This window comes from Meriones unguiculatus, chromosome 7, assembly GCF_030254825.1.
Source record: "Meriones unguiculatus strain TT.TT164.6M chromosome 7, Bangor_MerUng_6.1, whole genome shotgun sequence".
In the NCBI taxonomy this organism is placed as follows: domain Eukaryota; kingdom Metazoa; phylum Chordata; class Mammalia; order Rodentia; family Muridae; genus Meriones; species Meriones unguiculatus.
The window spans coordinates 31,785,728-31,809,751 of NC_083355.1; the positions used below are offsets into that span (position 1 = coordinate 31,785,728).

General features: G+C 45.9%; 1 protein-coding gene and 1 non-coding gene across 2 annotated transcripts; one reads left to right on the top strand and one right to left on the bottom strand.

Annotated features, from left to right (window-relative positions):
• Nucleotides 1–5,064: 5,064 nt before the first annotated feature.
• Coil (coilin) lies at nucleotides 5,065–23,310 on the bottom strand. The gene is made up of 7 exons (XM_021648811.2): nucleotides 23,030–23,310; nucleotides 15,382–16,489; nucleotides 15,178–15,264; nucleotides 14,862–14,909; nucleotides 12,049–12,118; nucleotides 8,616–8,704; nucleotides 5,065–6,005 (listed from the first exon to the last, which is right to left on the bottom strand). Exons 1-7 carry the CDS (start codon nucleotides 23,272–23,274, stop codon nucleotides 5,931–5,933), a joined length of 1,722 nt encoding a protein of 573 aa, XP_021504486.1. The 5' UTR covers nucleotides 23,275–23,310; the 3' UTR covers nucleotides 5,065–5,930.
• On the top strand, nucleotides 19,999–20,105 carry LOC132655497 (U6 spliceosomal RNA). The gene has a single exon (XR_009593304.1). It is a non-coding gene; the product is annotated as a U6 spliceosomal RNA (small nuclear RNA).
• Nucleotides 23,311–24,024: the final 714 nt, after the last annotated feature.

The window sequence follows — 24,024 nt, forward strand, 5'->3', positions numbered from 1 at the left end:
GATAATATCAAATTCAAGGTCAGTCTGCCTTACGTAACAAGACCCCACACACACCGCATTTCATTTGTTTATTTGTTTACTTATTTGTTTATTTATTTGAGATGCGGTTTCTCTGTGTAGCCTTGGCTGTCCTGGACTTACTTTGTAGACCATGCTGGCCTCGAACTCACAGAGATCCACCTGCCTCTGCCTCCCGAGAGCTGGAAATAAAGGGGTGCACCACCAAGCCCATCCGCAAGTACAATTTTCAAAAAAAGAAAATTTCACTCACCTGGGATATGGAACTGCCACATTTAACAAATGTTTTCTCTTACATATGTACGCACAATATTGGAGCTCCAATTTTTTTTTTCTCAAAATCATTCATTTAGTCTTACTTTGTTTTTAGTTCTGTGAGCCCCCCCATTCTGTCCACACATGGGTGGACAGGAGGCTACAATCGTCTAGTAGGAACTACGATGGTGGCAAAGAGAAGCTTCTGGAAGAGTTATGGGGATTTGCCTTGGATGACAAGGTTAGGCAGCCACGAGGACAAGGTATCTCATGGTATCTAGCATCCGCTGTTTATGAGACAGCGACTATGGGCCAGCCAAATAGAGTATAGTGTATTATCAAAAAATCTTCACAGAGCCCTAGGAGGCCGTGTGCTACAGCCGTCTTTACTGGTGACAGTGGAGATACTGTCACAGACAGGGCTGGGATTCAAGCTTGGGACTGCTGAACTCAGCAACACTCTAAGTGCTGTTTCCCCTCATTTTCATCATCCGGACTTCTATCTCCCCAACTATCCACGTTCATAATTTGGTGGTAGTTGTCTTCGTGGAAAACAGAAGAAGACAGAAGGATGCTGGGGTGAGGTGCTGAGACTTCTTACAGTGACCTTTGAAGTAGACGCAATCATCACAGAGGAAGAAAACAACCTGAGAGAAACTGAGCGATCCGGCTAAGACAATGGGCACTGGCATACCGCCTATCTGCTTCCGGAAGGCAAATATTTCCCACCACAAAACGCTGCCTCCCAAGGGAGGAGGGGAGCTGTTTCCAGGAAATAAACACTATAAGATCCACCTCTAACCTAATTACCATGGGTGGAGGAGTCTGGTGAATCATGATAGAATATGGAATTCTCTTTCTAGGCTGAGCGGTTGACAAACACTGGTTGGACAGCAAAGGTCAGTGGAAGGGCCATACTCCATGTTTATCCAATTCCTGGGGGAGATAGTCATAGGGACCTGCTTTCGACCCACCACTACACAACAGGCCTGCTGCAGAGCAGAGGGGGCTGGGAGCCAGACAGGACTGCCTTCTAAAGCAGGTAGCCCTGAAGGGTGGTGTCCTGAGCAGCCAGGACACCCGTGTCTCACCTGTGAATCTGGGAGCCCTGCCTTTTGCTTCTGATGAAGTGTGGACACATCACACGTAGGTGGTAATGAATTACAACCTTTACAGTTGGGCTGGTGGGAGGCCACGGCCTGCCCTTGGCTGGCAGGGTGTGTTCATTATTCATCATAACTGGTATCTGCAGCCCAGCAGTGTTCCGAAGTCAAACGGGGACCCAGTTGGGTCAAGAGGGAACTGTGTGACGTGATGCAAGTGAGGCCTGGCGATCCTGACGGGACTCCTGCTCTGCGTCTGGAGGTTGGGGAAAGTCGGTGGAGTAGGCCAAGCCTCATTTGCCTGCAAATGTAACATCTATTATTCTCACCAGGGCAGAGCTCATTAAACTTCAGCTGTGGTTTGAACACACACCTTTGAATCCTCACATCCTTATGAAGAACATTGGCTCTCATTTAAAAGACAGCCAGAAAGGTGATGTAGCATAATGCCACAATCAAAGGTTAAGAGAGAGAGAGAAAAGCCAGAGATGTCCACATGATCTACGACCTCCTGAGCAATAGGCATGCAACAGACTGAGAGCCCTGAACAGGTGGGGCAAGGTCCCAGAATCTAGGACTCTGAGGATAAATATTTTTTAATGTGCTGTCATGTCTATGTTCCCAAAACATTGAAAAACAAATTCCTACCCTCCCCAGATTTTGTAAAGGAGAGTCTCACGATTTAGCCCAGGCTGGCCTCAAATTCCTCCTGCTTCCGCCAAAATTATTCCTAACTATAAAAGAAGCATGAAGAATTCTTAACATTTTTTTTTTTTAATTCCCAAACTACGATCATGTTTTGATCGAGGAACCGATCAGGTGGCTTTTCTACTTTATTTGGTGTGAATCACCAGTTGTACAAATAGAATGTCCTCGAACACTCCTGGGACGATATGAGGCGTGAGGTTTTTATCATTTGATATACTATTGGATTCATTCATTAACTTGCTAATTTTTTTCTTTACATTTTTTAAAGTGTGTGTGTGTGTGTGTCCATGTTACGGCATGGACATGCCACAGCATAAATGTAAGGTCAGAGGACAACTTGAGGGGGATGGTTCTCGTCTTTTACCACATGGGCTCCATGGGTAGGTCCCTGTTGTCAGGCTTCATTGCGATCGCCTCACTGACCTCATCTTTCTTCTTTCTTTCTCTGCTCCTTCTCCTCCTCTTCCATCTTTTGAAACAGGGTCTCCCACAGCACGGGATGACCTCACTGTGTAACAGAGCATGACCTCAGACATCTGCTTCTCCTGCCTCCACCTCCCATTATAGACATGTGCGGCTGCACTGAGTTTATACAGGGTTGGGGATGGAGCCTAGGGCTTTGTGTGTGTGTGGGCAAGGCCTAGACTGAGTTACAACCACAGTCAGGAGTTGCTGGTCTTTCGCCACATCTCATGAGATGATGAAATACCAGAAATGACAGAAAAGCAAGAGAGGAGGAAGTTTGACTCTGCTTTGAAGTTTCTCCTGTATAATCGAATGGTCCCCTTGCTTTGAATATGTGGTGCAGAAGCACGTAGGGGCAAGAATGCCTGGCAGATCCATCAGGAAGCAGGAATGCCTGGCAGATCCATCAGGAAGCCTATCAGGATGGGACGCCCGGCCTCCAAAGTTTTCCATCTCTCAACAGCACCACCTTGTGGACACAAACCTTTAGCACACCGGTGCCGGATGCTGAGCGTCCAAACGACACAATGCTTTGATTCCCGAGGGCTGGTGGTCTATAAACTCATCAAATTATCTCCGTAGGCAGTGCTATCTGGGTCATGTCACTTTCATAAAAGGGAACTTAGACTGTCCTTTATTCCAAAAGATCTTCTGCTTCGTCCGTGCTTGAGGAAGGCATCTTGGTCTGGAATTTTCTCCAAGATAAGGCTTTGAATGATCTATTCAACTTCTAACATGTTTTTTGATTTATTTCATATATGTGATGATTACGCCTGCACGTACGCACACCACGTGTATGCCTGGTGCCCATGGAGGTCAGAAGAGGGCACTGGATCCCCTGGGACTGGAGTCGCAGATGCTCTTGACAGCTGAGCCATCTCTCCGGCTCTGTGAGTGGATCCAATCTCTTCAGCTGCTGTGACAATTTTCAGCCTCTGGAGAGATGGCTCAGTGGTTAAGAGCACTTGTTGCTCTTGCTCAACTCTCAGCACCCACATGGCAGCTCACAGTTGTCTGTTACTCCAGTTCCAAGAGATAGTGTCCTCTTCGGGCCTCTGTGGGCATCACGTGCAGACATATAAGCAGACAAAACACCCATACACATTTTTTAAATCAGATTTTTAATTTGTTCCTGTGTTCCTTTTGCTGTTGTTTTTCAAGGAATTTGCCCATTTCTTTATAGTATATACAAGTTTTGCCATGCAGCTGCAATCCTGTCACGCTGGTATTTTTCCTTTTTGTAATCGAGAAATAATTCATTTAGCATAAAAGTGACTGTGTATGTGTGTGTGCATAAAAAGCCCAGGTCTCTACTTTCCTATTCCTCTCCATCTTATTTTGACTTTTAAATATTTTACTTTCAGGCTGGAGAGATGGCTCAGAGTTTAAGAACACTGTTCTTGCAAAGAACCTGAGTTCAAATCCCAGCAACTACATGGTGGCTCATAAACCATCTGTAATGAGATCTGCTGCCCCCTTCTGGCCTGCAGGCACATATGCAGGCAGTATACTGTATAAACAATAAATAAATCTAAAAAAAAAAAAAAAAAAAAGATTTTATTTTCAACCGGACATGATGGCTCATATTTTTAAACCCAGCTCTTGGGAGGTGGGGGCAAGGATATCTCTTTGAGCTCAAGGCCAGCCTGGTCTACCTAGCAAGAGTTCCAGGCCAGACAGGGCTATATAGTTAGATCCTGTGTCAAAATATTTAATTTTAAATGATGTGTAGGCCTGTGTGTGGGGATGTGCTCATGAGTGAAAGTACTCAAGGCAATCAGACAGATTTGTTGAGACTTGAACTCAGGACCAGTATGTTTCTAAACATTAAGCCATCATCCCAGCCCTTTATAAAGAAACATGGAAATACTTCATAGGGGAATCCACTCCATACATGGCCGTGTATATACAAATAAAGCAAAAGTTTCATAAGACAAATTTTAACCCATTGGACATATTTTCCTAAATTTCAGGGGGCTGTTTATGAACCCTAAGTAAGTTTTTATCATCTTTCTGTATACTCTATCAGTATACAGAGAAGAGCAATTCATAAGCTGATCACATCTGAATACACCCTGAGTTCAACATTTCTGGGCTGTGTCAACACTGACTACTTAGCTCCATCTGTTTTCCAAGCCCTGGAAAGACAGCGCGTTTCACCAACCCCGCTACCAAACCCCCCACTGAGGGCTGAGCTGTTCTCCACTAACCCTGATCACAAGCCAGCAAATCTACACTGTGCCACACTTTCCTGTTACCCTGAGTAAGACTAGACAGCATCTGCACTTTGCCCACGGCGCTCAGCTGAACCACCCTTTGTGACAAGAAACTCGGGTCAAAGCATAAAAAATGAACTCTTGTTAAGACACGGTTGCACTACGTGGCCCAGGCTGTCCCTGAACTTACAAACCTCCTGTTGTGGCCTCCCAGCTGCAAAGCACGCCTCCCTACAGTGAAAATTATTATAAACCAAGGTAACTGTTTGCAGTACTCAAACATGACAACTCAGACTGGATACTGGGTTCCGTATGATTTTATTTAAAAACTTGCAAAGCTGAAGGAGGGATCTGAGATTTTGCTAAAAGAAAGCCATTTTCACAGTTCATATTCAGCCGTTAGCTTTATGGTGAATAATAACAGAAAAGGAAGGCTCTGTTCAGGATCCTCAGTTTAGCACGCCGAGCCAAGCTGCAGGCATCCTGCAGCAAGATCACTTGCTCCGGCCTGCTCTGGGCTTCGTGGCCAGCCCTCTGGCAGTGCGAGGTCGGCGCTCCTCCAGACAATACAACCAGGATGTCTCCCCGCTACCCAGTGCACCGGGCCCTGAGAGTCCCATAGTTTACAGCTGGAAAAATAGGAAAGGGTTCTTTAACTTAGCCAACTCCGCCAACTCTTGACGATGACAAGTATACAATGCTTAGGATGCGTGAGCTCCTCCACGCTTAACAGAACAGCTCACATGTTAAAAAATTAAGTCAAGAAACATGCCTTAATACTTTAAGATGTGACTTAACAGACAGAGACAGACAGACAGACAAAACAAGATGCACAGCACACTCTTATGTATGGTCTAGCGTGACGACTGCTACTGGTGGTCAAACGGTTGTAAAGAACCAGGCACACTGCCATGCTGGTCTGCTCATGGGGAACGCCACGTTTTCACTTGGGTTACTGACTTTAGCCTGAAGGAAATAAGGATCCACAAACAACACCCTTGTTACTCTAAATGATGAGGTAGATTTTTCTTTTTTTCCTAATAGGGTAAAGTGAAGATATATCAAAAAGTCCAAACAACATTTAATCTTGCTTTTTCAAACTTCCGGCTATGGTCACATTCACAAAACAGAACAACTGTAGACGGCGAGGTGGCGAGGTCAGAGGTTATTTACTGGAGATGCTACTGGAAGAGTCAATAATCAGCCTGGGATCGATCAGCTCTTTCCAGCGCACAGTGATCTGAGGAAAAACGCAGAACACCAAATTTAGTCAGCTCATTTTTAAGGACACATAAGCTAAAAATCGTAGGTTGGTTGAGTAGATTTCTGTGAGGAATGGTCAGATAATGAGAATAATTTCAATGCGAGTAGACTGAGTTTAACCACTTGGAATGCAGCTAAATTTTACCTTAAACGTATTTCCCCCTCTGACTTAGAGTGGAGGCTGGGCTGGTGGGAAGCAGGTTAAACGGCGTCGAAGGATCTGCCTGGTAGACAGGTGGCTCTGGGAGCTAGACGAGGCCTAGTCTGTGGTCCCTCCTGTGCCACTCAGCAGTTCTTACCCTCACCTGCCTAAAACACGAACTACTACACAATTTACCAGTAGAGATGCCCCAAAGCACTCGGCAAGGGTGAATGAATGATGACAGCCATGTCAAAAGAGGAAAACTACGGGTTTTCTGTTTTCAGTTTTCCAGGAACATATTAAAAAATAAAAAGTTTGGTTTAAACACTGCAAACAAGCCAGGCATGGCGGCACACGCCTTTAATCTCAGCACTGGGGAAGCAGAGACAGGCAGATCTCTGTGAGTTTGAGGCCAGTATGGTCTACAAAGTGAGTCCAGGACAGCTAGGGCTGACACACAGAAAGACCCTGTCTCAAAAAACCAAAAATAAATAGACAGATAGACAGATGGATGGATAGATAGACAGATATGGGTAGCTAAGCACAAGAAATGAGGTCAAACCTTCGGATGCTGCCACAAACCCTAAGAATGTGTTTCTAGGGAAAGAATCCTAGGCAGGTCTTCTGCCTTAAAAGACATAGGCAAAGTAGGTGGTGGTGGCGCACGCTTTTAATCCCAGCACTTGGGAGGCAGAGGCAGGCAGATCTCTGTGAGCTCAGGGCCAGCCTGATCTACAGAGCAGGTTCTAGGACAGCCAGGGCTACACAGAAAAACCCTGTCTTGAAAAACCAACCAACCAGCCAACCAACCACCACCACCACCACCACCACCACAACAAAAAACACACGTAGTGGTATGTAAAGCCTTTGTGTCTGGCTTTGAGTGAAATGTTTCAGCAAAGCCTTTGCTATGTTTGGGTTTATCAGTAGAGGTTGAGAAATTGTCTTGATACTATTTGAACCTTGAAGAAATGTTGTCTCTCTGGAGAGTCTGCACTTGGTGCTATGTGAGAGCTTGCAGGTGTACTGACCTTGGTCCTAAGACACTCCTGGCAGACCTGGAATTCTTACTTTTGATTATGGCTAGCCATCGTCGAAGGGACTGAGATTTGCGTGGGCTGTCTGCTCTAACAGGCAGCAAGAGCAAGATAACCTTCGTACTTGGAACTTCTCCCAGTCCCAATTAATTCTGTGTAATGATTGAATAAAAATAACTGGAGTGAGCTAGCTGGGCACCAGTCAAGGCTGAACCCCTCTGCTCCTTCAGAAAATGAAGGCTTAGCATCTTGGTGAACTACTCTCTCCACTGAGGCACCTACAGCCAACATCAACCAATAAACACAGACAAGCACACTGGCTGGGTCTCTACAAGTTGAGAGTTCAGAAAAAACGTGAATTTTCAGCACTGAAATATAATAGCAAATAAACACAATGTTTCAAGCAGAAGCACAAAGAGGGAGCGCTGTCTTAACCATAATCAAGCTGTCAAGGAGCTACCATCAGCAACTGACTGCTGGCTCCAAACACAGGGAAGCCACAAGCTTTCCACTAGGTTAGGGCTGGCAAGATGGCTCAGCAGGCAAAGGTGCCTGTGGCCAAGCCTGACACCTAAGTTTAATCCCCAGGATCCACATGGTGAAAGAAGAGAATGACCTGCACATTCATGCAGTGGCATACACACCAAACACCACATACACACACACAGTCAATGTGATTTAAAAATTAAAAAAGAACATCAGAGGACAGAATCACCACGTTACATCATTCTTTATGCCATCTATGTCACTCTAGGTCAGAAGCGGGGACCCTGAGAGGAAGTAACATTTTGTAAGGCGCGTGGCAGAGGCTTCTGAGCTCTAAGTCTGGTTACGTGGCTATAGAGATTGACATATGCTGATCTCCTAAGGGAAGCTACAGGACTAGAATTTTAAAGCAGTGGTATGTCCTTTGAAACAAGGACATAGTGTTTGTGCATGTTGTCACAGGGGCTCTGGGAAGACCATGATGGCAGCTTGCTTTGAAACCTGACACTTGTTTGCTTTTCCAAAGGAAGACTAAATGCCCCCAGAGCCCTGAAAGAAAGAAGATAGAAGATGGCAGCTAATCGCCTGAGCTTGGGTAGATGGAAGTCTCCAAGGGGAGTTCCAACTTGCCACTACAGTATGACTATGCACTCCGGATACTGCACTGGACATTTTGATATAGGTTGTTAATGTCCATCATTACCATTTGATCTTGCCTTCAGAATAGAAGCTCCTGTCCAAGACAATCTGGTAACCAGCGCATTTACCAGTACATGGTAATCAGTACACTTGGTTTTTCTGGTGGCATGGCTGCAGAATCCTGACCCTCGGATTTTAACACAAGCAATTCAATAAGCGGCAACATCACCTTCTGTGGCCCCTCCACTATCAGTCAAAAGTGTTAAAGGACTACCGTGCCTACCCTCTTCTCCTGCGTCACGGCGTACTCCACCACCTCGGTTCCATTTTCATTGTGATAGACCAAATCAAATTTCCCAGGCTCTTTCAAAGCTGAAAACGAAACGTAGAAAGACTGTAAGTCATGTCTCAGTGGTTAAAATGTTCATCATGGGGATTTCTTTTTTTTTTAAGATTTATTTATTTATTACTTATGCAATGTGTGTTAGCATGTACACCTGCACGCCAGAAGAGGGAACCAGATTTCATGTTTAGATGGTTGTGAGCCACCATGTGGTTGCTGGGAATTGAACTCAGGACCTTTGGGAAGAGCAATCAGTGCTCTTATCCTCTGAGCCATTTCTCCAGCACCCCATCATGGGGATTTCAAACCAATGGAAAACTGGTGAGGAGGCTGGGGACATAAAGGAAAGAGTAGATACTGCTACAGAAGACACTGCCCTCTGTCTTCTACACAGCGCCAGGGTCTTCAGAGCATTTATCAGAGATGTGCTTCCCTTCATCAGAATGAAGCAGGCTTGATAAACCTACTGAGTACACCTGATACAGAATGTGCAACCACAGGATAATCCCAAAAGATAAGTTTTGTTTCACAAGGGAAGGTATAGAATGTTGCTGTCTTCAAAAATCATGTATGCTTAAGCTTAGAAACACAAGCTGGCTTCAGCCTTGTCCAATAATCCAGGATCAGAAAAATGTTCATACGAAGTAAAATGACAGAAACAACCGGTTACTGATGGGCAAAATTATGATCGTCTAAAAAAATCTTTTTAAAATATTCATCAAAACATTGAAAATCTTGCCAGAGATGCAGCTTAGCTGGGAGAGTGTTTTCCTAACATGCACCAAGCCCTGGGTTCAGTTCTCAGCACCCCATAAAACATGGTTTGTGATCATCTGTAATCATAGCACTCAAGAGGAGAATCAGAAGGTCAAGGTCAGCACTGGCTACCTAGCAAGTTCCATACAGTGATCTATGAGACTGTGGCTCAAAAGGGGGGAGAGGAGGGATAAAAGGGCTCAGCAAGCAAAGGTGCTTACTGCATATGCCCCAGAGACCTGAGTTTGGTCCCCATGACCCACGTGGAAGGAGAGAACTAACTCTTGCAAGCTGTCCTGACCTCCTCATGCCTAAAGATACACACAAACATGAACACAGGCACACACACACACACACATATACAAAATACATGTGGGTTTGTGATTTGTTTTTGGTTTTTTGAGAGACTCCCTTTGTAGACCAGACTGGCTTTGAACTCACAGAGATCTGCCTGCCTCTGCCTCCCTGAGTGCTGGGATTACAGACATATGCCACTGCACCCAGCTGAAATACATGTGTTTTAAAAAACTGGGGGGACAAAGAAGAAGTTAGAAGGGAGTAGAAGAGGGGTAAAATGACACAAATACAGCACAGTACTCATGTGTAAAATTCTTCCCCCCAAATTGAAATAAAACAAACAAAACAAGAAAACCCCAAAAACGTCAATAATCTTTAATGTATAAAAAACAAAAACAAAAACAAAACAAACAAACAAAAAAAAAAAACAGTAAATGCATATTGTGTTCTTGACTCTCCAAGAGCAGATGCTGAAAAAAAAAATCAAGAGTTTTATTTCTTTGTAAGTGGGCTGCTGCTGCCTCCTGCAGTGTTTATGCGTCATTCTTTCTGGTACCTTGTGGACTGGCACGGTCCCTTCAGAGCTTGGTTCCTCTGGGCTCCTAATACCGGGCAACAGCTCTGAGAAGCCCCTTTCTCACTCTGTAGGCTTTTTGTTTGTCTTGGTTTCCTGACTCAAAATCCTCCTGCCTCATCGTCCAAGGGCTGTGACTTGAGGCGAGCCACTTGGTGAAGCTCTTTGCTGGTGTCATCCTTTTCATCACAGCCAGCTCCACACAGGCACGCTCCCCCATTCCCCTGCCGGCTAAGTCACGGGAGATGGCGCTTCCAGCATCATCCCTCTCGGTTCCTTGGCTCTGTGGTTCCTCAGCACGTTATTGTTGTTTTGAGAAAGAGACTCTTAGTGGGCAGGCTGGGCACCAAGTCCCGGGCCTCCACCTGTCCCTACCTCACCCGCACTTGGATTCCAGGCACTCACCATCATGCCAGGGTTTTGTCTAACGTGGGTTCTGGGATCAACCTCAGGTCCTCACATTTGCAAGGCAAACCTTTGAGCATCTGGGCTATCTCCAAGAACTCAATTATCCATTTCTCCTGCTTCCTGGTTAGGTACCCAAGCTAGATACAGTAAAAGCCCACACTCCAGGCTTTCAGGACCAATAGGTGCAACTAGCCAGGGAGAAAGGCGAGAGAACCATTTGCAATCACACGCCACTGTCTAGCACATATAAGGCCCTGGATTAGCCAGTCCCCAACATCATAAAAATGTAATTAAAACATATAAACACACACACACACATATATATATATACATACACACACACATTTCAGACATTTTATTTTATATTTAAGATATAAAATTATGTTCATTTGCCAACCTTCTGAGTGGGTCTTGTTCACTGGAATGATGGATTTTTTTTTATAAACCATATCCCTAATATATTCTGTGTAACTTTCAATTTTCAGTTCCTAGTTTATTTTGAATTTCTTTTTCTTCCTTTTTTTTTTTTTTAAAGACAGGATCTTTATATAGCCCAGGTTGGCCTCTATTTTCCTATGTAACTGAGGTTGACTTTGAACTTCTAATCTTCCTGTCTCAGCCCCGACTGCTGGGATTATAGGAATGAGCCAGCAGGTTTAGGCAGTGCTGGGGACAGAACCAAGAGCTTCTTTGTACACACAAGGCGAGCACTCTACCTCCAGTTTTCTTTCCATAAGCCCTCCCTTTTTAGCTCAGGCTAGCCTTAATCTTGTGATCCCCCTGCTCCTTCCAGCTCTCAAACGCCTGGGATCAGAGGTGTGTGAACACACCCAACTGTTTCCCTTTAAGCCTATACAAGAGGACAGGGGATGTGGCACAGTGGCAGAGCACCTGCCCAGTGGCATAAGCCATGATTCTGATCCCTAACACAGAAAAAGATGTAAGAAAATGACACCGAAATATAAAGGTTTTCAAGGTGGTATAGGTGTAGCTCCTCTGTAAGTCTGTAAGACCCTGGGTCAGCATTCAGTCTTGGTTTCCTAGAAGTAATTGCTTTGCAGTTCACATTCACCTGTACGGAAGGCTTTGTGCCATAGTGTATAATGACAGTGTTAAGAGAAACCAGCCCAGCAGCTCTGAGTGCCAACCCGACATTGCCACCCAAGAAGAAGGTGCAGAGGCCCCAGGGCTACAGTGCGCTGACAGTGGAGAGAGGAGAGCAGCACCTAGTCCTGGGAGAGCAGAGGCCGAGGGAGAGGACCCCTCCACACAAAAGGACTGTTCCGAAGCCACTGTGGCTGCGGAGCCTGACGCTGCACATCCACTTCTAAGACTCACCTGGTAAGGAAGACAGGACCTCTATGTCCACCTGCTGGGTCTCCGGATCGTGGCTTAATATTTTTCCTTCCTTCCAAAAATAAAAGACCAAGTCAAAAATTGACAAAATACTGTCATGTACTACAAGCCACTAAGTAAGTAGACTTTAAAATGGCTACTTTTACAGAATACAAATTTATAGCTGGGCGTGGTGGCACACGTCTTCAATCCCAGCAGGTACAAGAGGATCTCTATGAGTTCGAGGCCAGTCTGGTCTACAAAGTAAGTCCAGGACTACCAGGGCTGTTAAACAGAAACCCTGCCTCAAAAGACCAAGAAGAAATTTATCTCAACAGGTCAACATGGGGAATAAAAGCAAACAGTTACAAGCCCTCTACCTGAATATACAGAAATCTTGTTAGCTGTAAAATAGATACACATTAATCATGACTGGCAGATACTACAACACTTGAAAAAATGATAAAAATTATACTAGCTCCCCAAAATTGAGGGGGTGGGGGCAGGAAAGCAGACTAAAGTTATGTGTTCAAGTGAGAAGTAGCATCACATCTTTTATTGGGAGAGTCCAAACATCAAAAGTGGTGCTTCCGTTCCTAGCGCTGCTGAGGCCACTCTAAAGCACACACACCCCAGCAGGGACAGGAAGGTTGGTTACTGAAAAGGCTACAAGCTGCTTCTTCCCAGGTCTCCAGGTTTAAGAGCTGGCTTTCAGGTGTATGAAGATGCACTGAAGCTGGCTGTGATGGTGCACGCCTGTAATCCAAACACTCGGAGGCAGAGGCAGGAGAGTTATGAGTTCAAGGCCAGCTTAGACTGCATAGTTAAGACACTGCCCGTCAAAAATTTAAAAGTCAGGGGAGGGGCTGGAGAGATCGCTCAATGGTTAAGAGTACTGTCTGCTCTTCCAGAGGACCCAGGATCAATTCCCAGCACCCACATGGTAGCTCACAATGGAAGAAGGGAACAGACCTGTGCCATGGGTTAGTGTGGGAAAGGAGCAAGTGGCCGGATCAGCGTGGACGAAGGAGACAAAGAATATTATAAGTATTTTGGGACCATGGATGGGAGGTGACTCCAGATTGGGGCTGGGAGGTAAAGTTATTTTAGAGGGTTAATATCTGCAATGGCCCAGGTAAAGTCTATTTTATAAAATACAACAGGTGTCTGTGTCTTTATTTGATTGATAGTGGGTTAGATAATACCGCCATAATAATTATAATAACTATAGCGTAATAATAAACAGTTATTAGGCAATACGTTTTAAATTTACCACAACATACAACTGTCTGTAACTCCACCTCCAGGGGATCTGACACCTTTACACACATATATGCAGGCAAAACACCAATGCACATAAAATAAAGATAAGTAAATCAGAAAAACAAAAACAACTTAAAAAGAGGCTCCACCGTCCCTGAGCATACTGTCTCTTCATCGGCAATAGTGAGACAAATGAGCAGCTGTGGGGACCTATACTGAGGCCAACCAATGAACTTCTTTTTGTTGTTTTCAAGACATGGTTTCTTTGTGTAAAAACCCTGGCTGGGGCTGGAGAGATGGCTCAGAGGTGAAGAGCACTGGCTGCTCTTCCAAAGGTCCTGAGTTCAATTCCCAGCAACCACATGGTGGCTCACAGCCATCTATAATGAGATCTGGTGCCCTCTTCTGGCGAGCAGGTGTACATGCAGGCCGAACACTGTATACATAATAAATAAAGCCCTGGCTGACCTGGACTTGCTTTGTAGACCAGGCTGGCACCTGCCTCTGCCCCCTGAGTGCTGGAGTTCAAAAGGCGTTTGCCACCATGCCCGGCTTCCCAGCTTCTGATCAGCTCTTTTTACTTATGGATGTATGTGTTAGCGTGTGCACATGCATGCTGGTACCCATGGCCAGGAGAGGGTGCCGGATCCCCTGTTGCTGAAGTTCCAGACAAGTTTCTTGAGCCACTTGACATGGACGCTGGGAACCAAAGTCCAGTCCTCTGTAAGAGGAGCAAATGCTCCTTAAAGCTGAACCATCTATCCAGCCCCATCACTCAGCACCACCCTCACTCTGTACACAGACAAGCGCGGTGCTTCGTTTTCTTACGTATTTTGTCTTTGTGTAGCTATGTATTTTCAGGACAGACCCTGAGTTTGAGCCTCAGAAGCACAACAGTCCTGTGTAACCCACAGAGAGTTTGTGATTCTCATTCTGTTTTCTTCCCCAGTACTAGCAACGTAAGCCTGGGAAACTTCATAGTGACACAAACGTCCACGGGATTCTCACCTTCACTTCATGACACTTTATTTACCAAAAAGTGTCTATATTAGCCATGCAAGAATTAAAGTTTTATTTAAATACGTGAGCACTTTTATTTAAAGGGGCTGGAGAGATGTCTCAGAGGTTAAGAGCACTCGCTGTTCTTCCAAAGGTCCTGAGTTCGATTTCCAGCATCCACATGGTGGCTCACAGCCACCTATAAGGAGATCTGGTGCATAATGAGATCTTGTGTATACATAATAAACAAATAAATCTTAAAAAAAAAAACAACTTTTAAAATGGGCTTTACCTTCTCGCAGCTGGCTTCATATATAAAACTCTCCTGCCTCAGACTCCAGAGTGCCGGGATTACAGGTGGGTACTGCTATGTCGGACAAGTTTCTGATATACTGAATTTAATGGTTGTTGGTTGGTTGGTTGGTTGGTTTTAAGAGATAAAGGCTCATTATATTGTCCAGGCTATTCCTGCCTCAGCCTCCTGAGTAACTTGAACAACAGGCGCACCCCAGCATAACCAGCTAACTTCATTGTTTTCATAGAAACAGCCTTACCTTGTAGTCAGAGACATCAGGAGAGTAGTCCGATGTGAGTTCCAAAAGCTAAAAAAGAAAAATAAATTCTAAAAGTACACAAACTCCCACTTAGAACCTCAACTCTCCTGGGACCCCAACCTTCTGCCCTGAGAACCCATGCCAGGGAGAAGTGCCCACTCCCACTCACTTGAGGCTCCACCACAACTCCTAAAAATTACAGACAGCTTTTGTAGACATTATTTAGGAAGGTTCACTAAGAAAGCTCTGTGAGGGGGGCTGGGGGTAGGAGTGGTAACCTCGTCGCTCTTATAGTCACTGCTGTTTTAACATATACCTTAAATGCAATCTTTTCTCCAACTTGAGGGGCGGCTGCCAACAGTGGTAACAGACTATAGTCCTTCTTGTGGGCCTCTACTGGATTCTGGAAAACAGTCACATGACTTTGTTACTGGTGAGAAATTGGGAACCCAGGCCACGGGGTTGAGCTATGCTCCACTGGGAAAGGGAGGAGGCCAACTCACAGACATGGAACACTAACCTGGATCACCGTGGAGGAGTTGGTTAGAATGTCATTTAACTGTTTCTGCCTCTGGCTTTCACAGCTTCTGTTTAAGATACAGGAGAGAGCATGCCCTCGGCTTCGGCCTCGGCCCCGTACGCCCCGGCCCCTCAGTCCCTTCCCAAACAAGAAGTCCTCTCCTCTCCCCCATCCTCTCCCCAAACTGGTGGGCACGGGCACACTGGAAGGAGGACCAGGGGCCTGTCGGCCTCTGCTCCCCGGGGTCTGCAACGGTAGCCCTGGACCCAGGCACCCCTGCTCTGCAAAAAGGTCTGCTGTCTTCAAGAAGTCGGAGATGCCCTCGGGCACCTTCTTGGACACCACAAACTGGTCTTCTGACTCTGAGCTGGAGTCTGAGCTCGATGACGAGGTACTGGTGGCCTTGGCCTTGCTGGAGCTCAAGGCAAAGGGAGGCTTCGAGGCCTGTCTGTTGGCAGCTGCGGCTTTGGTAGCGGGTCCATCTTTCAAGAGCTCAGCTGACAGTTTCTCTGAAAAACTGACCTCCTGCATCGTGACCGTGCAGTTGCCGTTGCTGAACGACTCCGGATGGGACTCGGACCCCGACAGGTAGCCTGAGCCACCTTTCGACCTCCTGCTGCTTTTCCTCCGGGCTTTAGCAAAGCTGCTTCTGGGCGAGCCCCTGGGGAAGCTGCAGTTCTGTGAGCTCCACTCTTTAGGTGCCTGTGGTTTGGGAGACTTGGAGGCCTTGGTCTGCTTCTTCTGTTCACATTTCTCCTTTCTTTTTGGAGACTTCTTTTTGGTCTCTTCCTCTTCCTCCTCCTCTTCCTCCTCCTCCTCCTCCTGCTCTTCCTCGGCTGGGCTGCCCGTCACTTTGCTTTTTCTCTTGCTCTTTGTCTTCCCCATCTCATCTGGGATGGGTTTTATTCCCAGGCCCAAGGCCTTCTCATTACGGCTGCTGTCCTCTTGCTTCTTCCAGCGCTTGTTCGAGGACTTGTAACCCACTTCCATCTCTTCGTCCTCCACCAACTTAGAGGTCCGCTTCTTTGCCTTTCTAGCTGGGCTAGGAAAGTTGCCACCATTGCTTACTATCAAATTCTCAGGAAGTCCTCTGTCTTCTAACTTTACTCTGCCAAAAAAAGAGAGAAGGCGCAAATGAGCGACTAGCAAGCACGGCTCCAGCATGCACTCACAGCCAGCCAAGACTGAGGACTGTCATGTGGCTGAAGGAGGAAAGACACCACAAAATGACCCAGGAGCGCAACTCTTCCATGTGGCTAGTTTTGTTCTGTCTGTAGTTTTGAGGCAGGGTCTCACAATGTCACCTTAGATGGCCTCAACTCGCTGTGGAGACCAGGCTGGCATCCGACTCACAGAGATCCGCCTGTCTCTGCTTCCTGACTGCTGAGAATAAAGGTGTGTGTGTCATCGCGCCTGGCATGTACTTTTATTAACTTAATCTATGCTGTGTCCCACATTTTTCTTTTTAAGATTTACTTATTTAGTATTTACACATTATTCTGCCTGCATGTACGCATGCATGCCAGAAGAGGGCAACAGATCCCATTATAGACAGTTGTGAGCCACCATGTGGTTGCTGGGAGTTGAACTCAGGACCTTTGGAAGAGCAGCCGGTGCTCTTGACCTCTGAGCCATCTCTCCAGGCCCCACACATTTTTTTTTTTCTAACTTAAACATTACCAACAAACTAGGCTAAGTTATCAAACAGATAACTTGCTAAGATCCGCAGCTGATAAGTAACAGGATGGATATTCTAACTTCAAAACTCACAATCTTTTTTTTTTAATAAATATAACTTTTAAGTAAAATCATAAAATGAATCTGCATGTCCACTAACAGTTAAGTAAGGAAAATGTGGTGCACCTATACAAAATGGAATATTACACAGCTGTAAAGAAGGTACATCATTTGCATGACTACAGATACAACTGGAGGTCAGCATGCTAAATTAAATCAGCTACAGGGAGACAAATGCCACACATGTTCATTTATGTGAGGACTTAAAGAAAATGATCTCAAAGAAGTAGAAACAGTTATCGGAGCCTAAGGCGGCTGTGGGGAAGGTAAAGACACTCCTGGACACTACAATAGAAAGACTAAATTCTAATGTTCCTCTGTAGTACAGTGGTGGTGGACGACAATTAGTCATCCTCAGGGAGCTACAAGAAAGAATTTACCTTCCTTCCTTCCTTCCTTCCTTCCTTCCTTCCTTCCTTCCTTCCTTCCTTTTGGACTTGCTTTGTAGACCAGGTGGCCTCGAACTCACAGAGATCCAACTGCTTCTGCCTACCCAAATGCTGGGACTACAGGAGTGTGCCACTGTACCTGGCTTGCTTCTTTCTCTCTCTCTCTCTCTCTCTCTCGCTCTCTCTCTTTTCCTTACTTCCTCTAGTTTTATCTTTCTTTTTATCTTTGGAGACACTGGTAGCTTTGACTGGCTTAAATTTAGAGGTATGTCTGAGAAAAGACTTTTAACAGCCCCCAAATTAAAAAAAAAAAAAAAAAAAAAACAGTAGGAAGAGACAGATATGCTAATCAATTATGATCTGATCATTACATGTTGTATATATATATGCATACACACACCCTGAGATGACACTGTGCCCTACAGATATGTACAATAACGATGTTAATAAAACATTTAAAAACAATAATAAAATAAAATGTTTTTCCTGTTCCTGTTTAGGCTTTGAATAGTTAAAACTACCCATTAGATCCATGACAGGGGCTGGAGAGATGACTCAGCCGTTAGGAACACTGGCTGCTCCTCTAGAAGTTCCGAGTTCAATTCTCAGCAACCACATGGTGGCTCACAACCATCTATAATGAGAACTTATTCCCTCTCCTGGCGTGCAGCTGTACATGGAGACTGAGTACTCATATACATAAAATACATAAACAAACAAATCTTTAAAAACTAATTTTAAAATCCATGACAGTTTGTGATGTTTAATTTTATGTCAACCTGGCAAGGCTGTAGGGTGCTCAGACAGTACGTCTATGGCTTGTCTACAAGAGTTTCTGGATAAGACTCAAACTGAGATTGCAAGACTGATGTTGTAAGATATTTGATCCCATTGTGAACCCTGAGATTGTGAACTGTAAAAACTTGTTTCTTGTTTGGTATGGTTCAGCCCTAAAACACACCTTTAATCCAAGAACTTTCTGTTTATTGTAAACAGGTGATTGTGGTGTGGCTCAGCGCTAGCACACACCTTTAACCCTAGAGCTCTCTGTATATAGGACTTAATAAAGTTAACTGTAGGTCAAGAGGTGGCGAAAGTAACCAGATGACAGGGATTAAACAAAAAGGAGGGACTTTGAGAGAAGACTATTTAAAACGAAGAAGGAGGAGCTCTTTGGCTTTTTCCTCCTGAGCTGTTGGCTGAGGTAGCAGGCCTTTTCCTACTGGGCTGTCAGCTAAGCTAGCAAGCTTTTGGCTCTTAGGGTAAAACTGGACGGTTGGGATTTTCTTTCTTTATAACAACAGACTGACTAAAGGGCACCTTGTTTTTGAGAACCTCTGCTGCAGACAGCTATTACTTTACTTCTTGATCTCGGGGTTTGTTTGTTGGTTTGTTTGTTTTGTCAAGACAGGGTTTCTCTGGGTAGCCCTGGCTGTCCTAGAACTCACTCTGTAGAGCAGGCTGGCCTCAAGATCAGAAATCCATCTACCTCTGCCTCCCAAGTGCTGGGATTAAAGGTGTGTGCCACTACAGCCTCGTGACTACTTCTCTCTCAGCTCTAAAGTTATTTGTTTGTGTGTGTAAGAGACCAAAGAATTAAAAATTAGGTTTTTGGGGTACAGAGCTAAAAAAAAAAAAAAAATTAAGACATTCAGCCAGCTGTAGGGAAGAACTGACCTTGATATTTTCTGCTCACTGGAGGTACTGTTGGCAGGAAACCGGCTCGGATGGCCTTGTTCCTGGAGATAGCACAGACTGAGCTAACTGCCCTTCTCCCCTAGCACAATCTATCAGTCCAGGACAGGGCTGAAACCCAAGGCTGGCCATTTTCTTTCACTCACCCCCTGGCAAAAGAGAACAAAGGAAGCCGGAACCGTTCATGGTCCTGGCACTTTCCCAAAGCAAATACTTTGGAAATGTAGCATTCCTTTTTTCTATCTTAACCAACAGAAGCTTGCCAGGCTGAATCCCCTGCTTTGGGTGCCCTGGGAGGGGCTGCTACCCTATAAATCACCTACAATCTGGAGCTCGGGGCTCTCAGCTGGATGCCAATGCCTCAGCATCTGTGAGGGTCCCAGCCTGGGCTGCAGATAAAGATCCTCATGTGTTTGGCAACAGACTTGACTCCTGGTGGTCTTTTGGGGATCTTGTGAAATGGGCATAACATCTGTACACATGTATGACCTCTGGGAACAGAAGAGACTGTTGGATCCCCTAGAGCTGGACATAGAGGGGGCTATGAATCACTGTGCCTGGGTGCTGGGGACCAAATAGGTTCCCTACAGAGCAACCAGAGCTCTGAACTGCTCTGCTGTCTCCCCAACCCCTCTCCTTCTCAATGTATTTCACTTGTCATTCTCCAGTGTCCTCACTCATCACCTTTCGCAACGGTGAGATGGTAAACTTAGCTCTGACTCAATAAACTGCTAGCATGCTCATTTTGGTAGCACATCCACTAAAACTACAATGATATGGAGAAAATTCACATGGTCCCTGTACAAGGATGATCCACAAACTTGTGAAGCATTCCATATTTTTTATATGATCACCACCTCCAAGGCTCAGGGGACATCAAAGAGGAGAGGGCAGGAAATAATACAAGACCAAGGGGAGAAGTACAGCAAAAAGATGTCTTCCGGATATGGCGCAGTCATTGCACTCACAAACTCACTGCAGGAGTGGTTATCTGTGCAAGAGCCACACAGGACTGGGCCTCTCAACATTTCATCTGGATGTGAGGGGAAGTCTAGGAGGCCCTACCCCTCCCTGAGGAACTACTGAAAATGAACAGGACTAAGTCAAGTAAGTTGCTTTCTGCAGTGCTTCAATCTCAAGCATGAGAATTTAGGTGTGGAGCCCAGTGTGGTGGTGTGTCTCTGTAATCCTAGCACTGGGGAGGTAGAGACAGACAGAGCGAGGCAGATCCCTGGAGCTCACTGGCCGCCGGGCCGCCTAAGCTAGTTCCAGCTTTGGTGAGAGGCCCTGTCTCAGAAAAATAAGGTAAACCCAGGCTGAGTACGGCACTAGGCATCAACCTCTGGCCTCCACGAATAAATTTACACACATGCATGCACACCCAATGCATATGTGTGCACATACATTTAAGATGTAGGCATATATACATACAACGGATATCTCAGGGGAAGACAATTATAAGGAGCAAGAAACAAACAAAAAAAAAAAACCTTTCACACTTAGTTGCTTTTTTATTAAAATTTTTTGGAGATATTATTTATTTTTTGTTGTATGGCTGTTTTGACTGCATGTATGTCTGTGTTCCACATGTGTGCAGTATTCATGAAGACCAGAAGAGGGCATCAGATCCCCCTTTGGACTGCAGTCATGAGCTACCATGTGGGACCTGAACCCTGTACCAGGATCCTCTGGAAGAGCTGCCAGTGCTTTTAACGGCGGAGGCATCTCATCAACCCTCACATGTAGTTTTTTCCTATGGTCTACACCACTTACCACCAGGGCTAGCTGCAATCCACCTCTCTATCTCTCTGGACTGAATCCAGGGCCTCAGCCATGGCAGCTAAGCAAGCACTTTCCCAACTCCTGACAGACATTCTCAGGACCACAGAGGGAACTTTTTTTCCAGATGCCACTGTACGTTTGAGACATTTAAGAGGAATTTCCCTGTCATCTGCTACAATTACTGCTTGTAATAGCTTTCACAGTTGTTTTTGACATCATTACCATCATTAAAAGAATGTAGTTCCTCCGTGATTAATTAATTTAAGTATTAACTGTAGCCAGCAGCAAGTTATTAAGTCATTAGGCAGGGAACAGTTCAGAAAGTAAACTTAATAGACAGGGGCACAGCCCTTTCTCTTTGAGTGAACAGTCCTTCAACTGCAATGAGAATGGCCTTATTTCAGTCAATAAAAGGGGAAATGAGCCTTGGATGCCTTTAGCCACGGTACCAGAAGACAGGAATAGGCAGATCTCTCTAGTTCAAGGCCAGCCTGGTCAACATGAAGAGAACTTACCTCAAAAAAAAAAAAAGAGAGAGAGAGAGAGAGAGAGAGAGAAAGGAAGGCAGGAAGGAGGAAGAGGAGAGGAAAGGAGGGGAGAGAAGTTTGAAATACAGACTATTTCTAGCTGTCACCTGACGCAGAACATTGCTAATAAATCATAGATAGTGTTCCTGATTTGAGAGAGCTGCAAAGATATGGCCACTGTTTCTAATTAATTTCCCTGATGTTCCGAAGAAATCTTGTAAATGTGGCACTCTCTGGAGAAAGCAATATTAACAAAGGCAAGCAAGAAACGGCCTGGTTCATAGTTCTGAAATTAATTCGCTGCAGCTGGAACGTAAAGATGAGTGGGGGGGCATGGATTAAATCAGCCAAGGGCGAATGTGAACTGGAATGAGGGATCACATCATACCACCCTCCGGGATGACTAAGCCACAGGCCAACTGTTCACACCTCAATTGCTCCTGGACACTCACTTCAGTGTCAACTTTTAAAATGTCTCTGTTGTTGTTTTGAGACAGGGTTATCTCTACATGGCCCTCACGGTCTCACTATATAGACCAGGCTGGGCTTCAAATTCACAGATTTCTGCCTGCCTCTGCCTCACGAGTGTTAGGGTTAAGGATGTGAGCCACCACGTCCAGCTTTTTTTTTTCTTTTTCCAAGACAGAGTTTCTCTGTGTAGTACTGGGTCTCCTGGGTCTCACTCTGTAGACCAGGCTGGCTTCGAAGTCACAGATATCCACCTTCCTCTGCCTCCCACCGTCCGGCCTTTACTTTATTATTATTATTTTTAAACAAGGTCTCAGGTATGCCAGGCTGACCTATGCAGTGAAGGATTCTTTGAACTCCCGATCCTCCTCTCTCCACCTCCCCAGTGCTGGGATTCCCTGTTTAGGTGGCTGAGAATCAAATCTGGGGCTTTAGGCGGCAGAGTAGCAATGAAACAAACACACCCTCAGTCTCTGTGTCCCTTTTCACAACTGAAATGGATTCCAATAGCAATTCGAAGGGACCCAAAGGCACCTGAACGAGACGAATGAGACACAGAATGACATCCACCAGAAGTGGACATCGCCAAAAAAAAAAAAAAAAAAAAAAAAGGTTGTGTGGGGCATTCCACACATTATTAAGAAAACATTACTGTCCTTTCTACCTGCTTTGGTCTCCTACCCGTGACACTAAGCGCAACCCAGAGAAGGCAGATCTGTGGCCCATATGGGCCACGCACACGACACACAGAACCTGGCTGAGTGAGCCCCGGCCCTGCTCTTTAGCACAAGGGCTACCCCAAGTCTAGTCCTGCTGGAAGGTCCCAGGGAAGGATGCTCCATCATCCCCGGCTGGACCACTCAGGATCTCCCGCATGTGCCTTTCTGCTGCCATCCGGGTCCGTGGTCGCTTGGTCCAGCATGTGGGGGGCCCGGGACCGCGCGCGCGCCCCCCACGCCACCCACCCCCACCCCGCGCGCTCCCGCCCACCTGAGACAGTCGTTGTCTCTGACGAGGCGCGCGCTCTCCGTGGGAGGCAGTAGCCCGTCGTCCAGGTACAGGCCCAGGAGCGCCCCGGAACTGAAGCCGAAACGCTGGCGGATGAGGCTGATGAGATCAGTGACCACTCGGCATCTGTTCAGGTCAACCAGAAGCCAGAAAACGGTGCAGTGTGGGGTGAGCGGCGGCGGATAGTCAAATTGAAGCCGTAGCCTAACCATCTCGGAGGCTGCCATCTTGCTCGCGGTCAACGGAAGCCGAGATGTTCCACGGGGCTTCGGAGAGGCGTGCTCCGGCGGCCCGACCCCGCCCCCTCCCCGGCAGCAGCTAGCGTGCGCCGCCTAGGGGCGCAAGCATGTCTTGCAGGCTCCCGCAGCGAGCTCCGCCTTCTCCTTTCCGGCCCAGAACTGATTTTCTAAAGGTCTGAATTTATTATGCACGCGGCTATCACCGCGTCTTCTAAGATACCGACTCGTGCATGTAAAAACAAACACCCTGTAAAAATAGTAAGCAGCATGCCTGACCCAAAACCCTCTAACCGGATTTTTAACTTTATACCGAAAGGTTCAGGAAAGCACCAAATTCCACACGCGGTGTGGGTCCAGGCAGAATCCGAGGGGTTCGTTCTGCGAGACCTAGAGCTCTCTAAAACAAACACACATCCTCAGGGCCTCGGGGGTCCTGTGTGTGCTCTCTATGACCAGATCAAGTGTGCTTTCCTGATCTTGAGGAAGAACAATGTGAAAGTGTAGAAGGCACAGGTGGAGAATCAGAAAGCTAAATAAATATGAAGCTTTTAAACAAGTAATTAGAATCGGGAGCTGGAGAGATGGCTCAGCGGTTAAGAGGACTCTCTGCTCTTCCAGAGGTCCTGAGTTCCAGAGATCCTGAGTTCAATTCCCAGCAACCACAACGAGGCTCACAGCCATCTGTACTGGAATCTGATGCCCTCTTCTTCACTCATACACATAAAATAAATAAATAAA